Here is a 6,943-nt window from a genome sequence, read left to right on the forward strand (position 1 = left end):
AAAAAAAAAAATTTTTATATATTTAAAATTTTTTTTTATATTTTTTTTTTTATATTTTTATTTATTTATTATTTTGTTTTGCTTTTTTTTTTTTTCCGATTATTTATTTATTTTATTCATATGTTTATCCACATTTGTATTAAATTGACAAAATATATATATATATATATATATATATATATATATATATGTGTATTTTAAAAGATAATTTTTATGATTTCGTTTTAATACAAAAAAATATACACATATATAAAATATATATATATATTTATTTATTTATTTTAAAAGTAAAATAGATCCACAAGAATTTGTTTAATTTGAATATGTTACTTTGAAATAAAGAAAAAAATTAAAATGAAAAAAATAATATTAATCTTGAATATATAATATATATATATATATATATATTTATTTATTTATATGTGTATTTTCTTTTTGTCGCATATAATGTTTATTATGTATATTAATTTATTCCTCTACTTTAGTAACACATACTAATAAATATATATTTTATATATATATATATATAATATAATATATGTTATATATATTTTATTTTTTTTTACAACTTGTAAACATATTTCTATTTATGCATACATATTACTAAATTTCACTTTTTTTTTTTTTTTTTTTTTAAAATTATAAAATTGGAAAATTATAAAATAATATATTTTATATAATATTTTTTTTTTTAATTTTTTTCTTTCTTTGTTTATTTATATATTTTATTTTTTATTTTTAATTTATGGAGGTATTTTATTAAATTTCAGATTTTTCCTTTTTTATGAAACGAAGAATAAACAAAATAAATAAAATAAAAAATAAAATATAATATAATAAAATGCATAATTGATGATATTTAATTTTTTTTTTTTTTTTAATTAAAAGTGCAAAAAAATATTTATATAATTACTATATATATTAAAATAAAAAAAAAAATATATATATATATATATATATATGTATTATATATTACAAAGTTAAATATAAACATATATATAAATATATATATATATATATATATATTTTTGTGCTTTTATTTTCTCTATTGTTTTGTTAGCTGATATTAACTATCATAACACACACAGTAGACAGATATAATTTTTTATATTTTATTTTAAATTTTTTAATTTTTACAATGAAAACCGAACAAGAAAAAAAAGATATAAAAATGAAATACGCAAATTATTTCCAATTGAATGAAGATGCTAAACAATGGATATATAACAAAATAGATAAGAATGAAATATTTTCTATAAAAGGACAATATGAATCACTTGTTAAGACTTATGAAGATAGAAAAAAGGATGTTAGTAATAAGTATAATGTAAATAAATATTTAAATTTTATAAATAGTTTTTTTTTATTATGTCTTATAATGTTGGACTTATTTATTAACATATTTAAAGTTACTATAGAGAATATAAAATATTTTTTAAAAAATCCTCTATATTTTATATATACTTGCAAAGTTTTTATAAAAAGTATTACATCTAATTTATTCAAATTTTTAGAATTATATAAACACGTCATTCTAAAAACATTCTTATTTTTATTAAAGGAAAAAAAGAAAATAGCCAAAGAAATAAAAGACCTCTTTACTTTTTGTTTTAAAGTTTTATATTTTTATGTTTACAAATATATTCAATCACTTTATCAATATGTATATATTAAATACTGTGAATTATTTAAACCCAGCAAAAACTTCAAGGTCTCATTTACATAAGGGGGACAACAAAAATATAAATAATCACACAAAAAATGTATATAAAATGAAAAAAAAAAAAAAAAAAGTAAATATATATATATATATATATATTTATGTAATAATATGGTAACATTATAATATTATCCTTTTTTTTTTAGACAAAATCAAAAATAAAAATTAAACATTAATATGCCAATATGTACATATATATTTATATGTATATATATTTGTTTTTTCTTTTTTTAATATATAAATAAATACATACATATATATATATGTATATATGTTTATATGTTTATATATTTATTGTCTCCGTATAAAGTTTTATTTATGTGCATTATATGTATGCAATTTTTTTTTTAATAAAATACACCCAAAAACAAATTTTTTTTTTAAACTCTTGTTTTTATAATTATATTTAGCATATAAAAAACAAACACCCATAAATATATATATATTTTATATAACTGATGTTATTTAAAATTTTTTTTTATTTTTATTTTATAATATGGCAAAAAAAATAAAAAATAAAACAATACAAAAGGGCATTATCATATAAATATAAAAATATTTCAAAATGAAAGTTCATATAAAAATTATACATTAACATATAAATATATATATATATATATATTTTTTCTCATTTTTTGATGTAAAATTTTTGGAAAGACTCATAATTTAGAAAATAATACATTATGCTCATAAAAATATTTATGTCCTTTTTTATTTTTGATTTCTTAACTTTATTTCTCTTTTTCTTATTATAATCATAATGCATTAGAAAAGAATGAAATGTATTATTATTATTATTTTTATTTTTTTTATTTTTTTTCTTTATATTATCACTTATTCTTTTAACAATATCAGTGTAATTAGATGAGGTATCACTCCAAGTTTTATTTGAATTTAAAAATGAAAGACTATCTTTATCACTATATTCTGTAATAGAATTTATTTGTTTAATCTTATGGTGACTTTTATTATCATCAAAATATGAATGTTTATCATTATATTTATTAATATAACCCATATAATTATCATATTCTTTATTTTTCTTATTTCTGTTCTTTATCTTTTCCTTTATTTTTAACAATTTATGTAGCAATGAATACATTTTTGTCTTCTTTTGAATACCAGTATATGATTTATATTCATTCAAATATTTTTCCTCATCATATAATAACTCAGATTCTATTTCTATTATATCTAAAAATTCTTTTAAAAAAAAGGATGTTATGCTATTGTATTCTTTATTTTTCTTTTCATTATGTAAATAAAATAATGTGTCCTTATTATCTATCTCTTTGTTCATCTTAAAATTTTTTGATTCATCTAAACTATTATTAAAATAATTAACACCATCCATATAATAATAAATATTATTATTACTATATATATTATGTATATTATTATTATATATATTATGCTTATATATCTCATTTTTTCCCCCTTTTTCTTTCTTCTTTTTCAAGTATATCTGTTCGTTTCTTCTCAATAAATGATCATATTCTTGCAAATTCAAAAACAAGTCATCCTTTTTATATATATATTTATAATTTTTTATAAACAATATTATTTGTTCATAAGAATCTATTTGCCCTTGTTTAAAAAAGGCATTATCTTTATCATGTGATTTTTCCTTCTTTTTCTTCTTATATATATCTATTGAATATAAAATAAATAATATATTCATAATTTTTTTGGCATACTCCAAAGGAATAAATATATTTAACCACATATAAAATAAAAAGCATTTTATTTTTCTTTTATCTAATATAAGCTTTTGTCTATTCATACAATTTAATCTGCCTTTATATTTATCTGGGATATACCAGAAAATACTACTTAAAATATTATTATCTTCATAAGTATACTCATAATTTTGTATATGATAAAAAACGTTTTCTAACATATGCATACACTCGAAATTATTAAAATATATATATATAAGTCCAAGGGCATATCTGCATTTTATTGTGTCTATGTGACTATCACCACAATGCTGCTTCAGTACCTGCAAAGGGGAATTCATAAATATATAAATAAAAAAAAACACATATATATATATATATATTTATATATTTATATATTTATATATATTTTTATTTTTTATTTTAACCTGTTCCGCCTCAGTACCATTTTGAAGAGCATACAACATCCAATTATTTTTGTCAACTAAAAAATTCGGATGGTTTAACTTCAATATTATTATCATCAAAGATATATCCAGACATGCATTTCCAAAATATTTTTCAGTATTACTAGATAATCTATATATCCTCTTGACACTCTCCAATGAATTTATGCATATATGTATACTATCATAAATAAAATCACTACTCTTATATTTATTTATATATTCATCATTATTGTAATAATAAAATAAACAATTAATAAAATAATGTAATGAACTAGCCAAAAGAGTATTCGATTTCAAAAAATTAATATCTTTTAAAATATCATAATTTTTATTGTCCTTATATATATTACAGTGTGGATAACATATATCATTTAAAAATAAAGAACAATCATAATTATCCATCCTCTTTATATTCATATTTTCATTTATATCATATTTATTTTTAATATTTTCTTCCTCTTTGTTATTCTTAAAAATTATAGAAAAAACAAGATTCTCGAAATTCTCGTTCATTTTTAAAATTTCCATCTTTTTTTCCCTACAACTTTTTGAGCATACATTTATTTGAAGTAATATGAATTCTCTCAAGAAGTGAAGAAATACTTGCTCATTATTTGAACCCTTATTATACCTAATAAAATGAAACAACATCGAAAATATATATATATATATGTATATATGTATATATTTATATTTATTTATTTATTGAATCCATATTTTTACCAGGCAAAAGATAAATAAAAATCTAAATATAAAGGATGATAATACACAAAATATTTCTTCAATATTATCGAACATATCTCATATGTTTTTTTATACACATGGATCTTTTCAAACATAGCCATATCTTTCTCATATATTTCAACAGAATTATCTGAATTATAATTCACACATTTTTCATATATATTATCACTATATATTGTTGATTCACATGTTGTGTCATCTCCTTCAACTTTAAAAAATATTTTTTTTTTCCTTTTCAACAACAAATCATCATTATCATCACTATCATCATTATCATCACTATCATCATTATTATTATTATTATTATTATTATTATTATTTTTTTTTTTTTTTATTTGTTCTTTATCCTTAACACATTTTTTCATTCCTTTAATATCATTTGGAGAGAATCCATTTCTAATTTTAACATCCTTAATACAGATGTCATCCTTTTTATGAGGACCGTCTAAAGCACAACCTTTAGAAATATAATATCTTAAAAACATATATATAGATAACCACATTAAACGTATATATATGGACATAACACTATTTTCAGATATACATCTAAATAGATAAAATGATTTATTCATAGACATCTTAAAAAGCCGCATCTTAATTCCTTCAGCTACTATATTTAATAAACCATAAAAGGTAAAATAATCTCTATTATTAAATAATGTTATATTATCCTTTGATGTTAAAAGAAGATTTATTTTTTCATCATATATTTTATTAAAATGTTTTTTATGTTTATCAGATTGTAATAACACCCTTTCAAAATTATCCCATTTTAAATTGCCCATATATAAATAATTCTTATTTATATTATTATTATTTATATTATTATTATAATATATAAATGTATAAAATATTAATATTGATAATAGTCTCTTATTTTCTATAGATATATCCAAATGAATATTTTGATAATTAAATATATACCTATTGGTAACAAAATCTATATAATATATATTCAATGATCTTTTTATTCTTATATTATAACTCTTTAAATCATATAAATGAAATATTTTATTCCCTTTTTTAATTTCTTCATCATATTCTAATAAAGATGGAAAATATAATATACCTAGAACCTTTTGCAAATTATCATATATATAATTATCTTGAATTTCTTCACACGAATATGATATATTTATTTTATATAATTCATAACATAATTTATTTATTTCTAATAAAAAAATATTTTTATAATAATAATTTTTTGTTGTTAATAATATATTAAAAATATTTATTATTAACATATCGATTAAACTAATATTTCCTTTATATATTTTTTTAATTATTATGTAATTATCTATAACATCTCTTTTCTTTTCATTCACCCTTTTTAATATATACATTTCTTTATTTGTATATTTTCTCACAATATCAAAATTAAATATAACTGATAATAAAGATAAATTCTCAAACTTCAAACGATTCTCAATAATATTTTTATCATTTACTAATTCATATATGTGCAATAAACTATCACTAATTTTATTCAATTTCTTCTTATCTTCCCTCTTTTTATAATTAAACATATTATTATTATTATCATCATATGTGTTATTACTACATGTAGATGCATCCGTATCATATAATAATTCATTTATATTATTATTATAATCATAATTACTTTTTATATTCATGTCTTCATTTCCTTTTTCATTAAAATATGAAATATCCATCTTCTTTTTCTCTTTACTACTTTTATCTGCTCGTAAAAGATTACTTATTAATTCTTTTTTCCTCATCATTTTAATCTCATTCTTTTTATTATTTTCTCTATATTGATATATATATGCCATCACTTTCTTCTTATAAAATATAGACATTTCACGCATACAACGAAATATAAATTTTTTTATACAACGTATAAATATCTCATATGTAATTATATTATATAACCATTTGTAAGTAATAAACTTCAACATTCTTCCAAGATGTCTTATTCTTAATCCTTTATTTTGTAAATACATTTTTAAGGAAACAGAATCAAAAGGCACGTTCAAATGGACTTTCTCCAGCTCTATAACTATCTTCTCTAAATATATATCGACCTTTTTCTCGTACCTCTCTTTATCTGTCTTACAATCATCTGATATTTCTTTATATAAACAAATATTATTTTGCACCTTCAACAGATTGGAATAAACGGGGGGAACATTATAGCATCTTTCATGTGCACTATGATTACTCTATATAAATAAAAAGACACACACATAAAAATAAATAAATATATATATATATATATATATATATATATATGTTTTTTTTTTTTTTTCACTTCATATATCTATATAAATCATACCTCTATATCCAAGTGGTCTAATTCAGAATGTGTAAAAATATTGTCACTATTACTC

At 17.8% G+C, this 6,943-nt stretch overlaps 2 protein-coding genes across 2 annotated transcripts in view; one reads left to right on the top strand and one right to left on the bottom strand.

The window, feature by feature from the left end:
- Positions 1-1,138: 1,138 nt before the first annotated feature.
- On the top strand, positions 1,139-1,726 carry PGSY75_0908400 (hypothetical protein; the record flags this gene model as incomplete). Its single annotated transcript, XM_018785500.1, has 1 exon — positions 1,139-1,726. The coding sequence occupies one exon, from the start codon at positions 1,139-1,141 to the stop codon at positions 1,724-1,726; it is 588 nt and encodes a 195-aa protein (XP_018641841.1).
- A 622-nt stretch (positions 1,727-2,348) lies between these two features.
- The window catches only part of PGSY75_0908500 (hypothetical protein), a gene marked incomplete at both ends in the record, with an annotated part of 7,949 nt that continues 3,354 nt past the window's right edge, over positions 2,349-6,943 (bottom strand). The window contains 4 exons of the mRNA XM_018785501.1: positions 2,349-3,722; positions 3,828-4,479; positions 4,572-6,775; positions 6,889-6,943. The exon at positions 6,889-6,943 is cut by the window's right edge and continues 122 nt beyond it. Coding sequence (XP_018641842.1) covers positions 2,349-3,722; positions 3,828-4,479; positions 4,572-6,775; positions 6,889-6,943 — 4,285 coding nt within the window. The remainder of the gene's footprint in view (positions 3,723-3,827; positions 4,480-4,571; positions 6,776-6,888) is intronic.

Source organism: Plasmodium gaboni, chromosome 9 (genome assembly GCF_001602025.1).
Source record: "Plasmodium gaboni strain SY75 chromosome 9, whole genome shotgun sequence".
In the NCBI taxonomy this organism is placed as follows: domain Eukaryota; phylum Apicomplexa; class Aconoidasida; order Haemosporida; family Plasmodiidae; genus Plasmodium; species Plasmodium gaboni.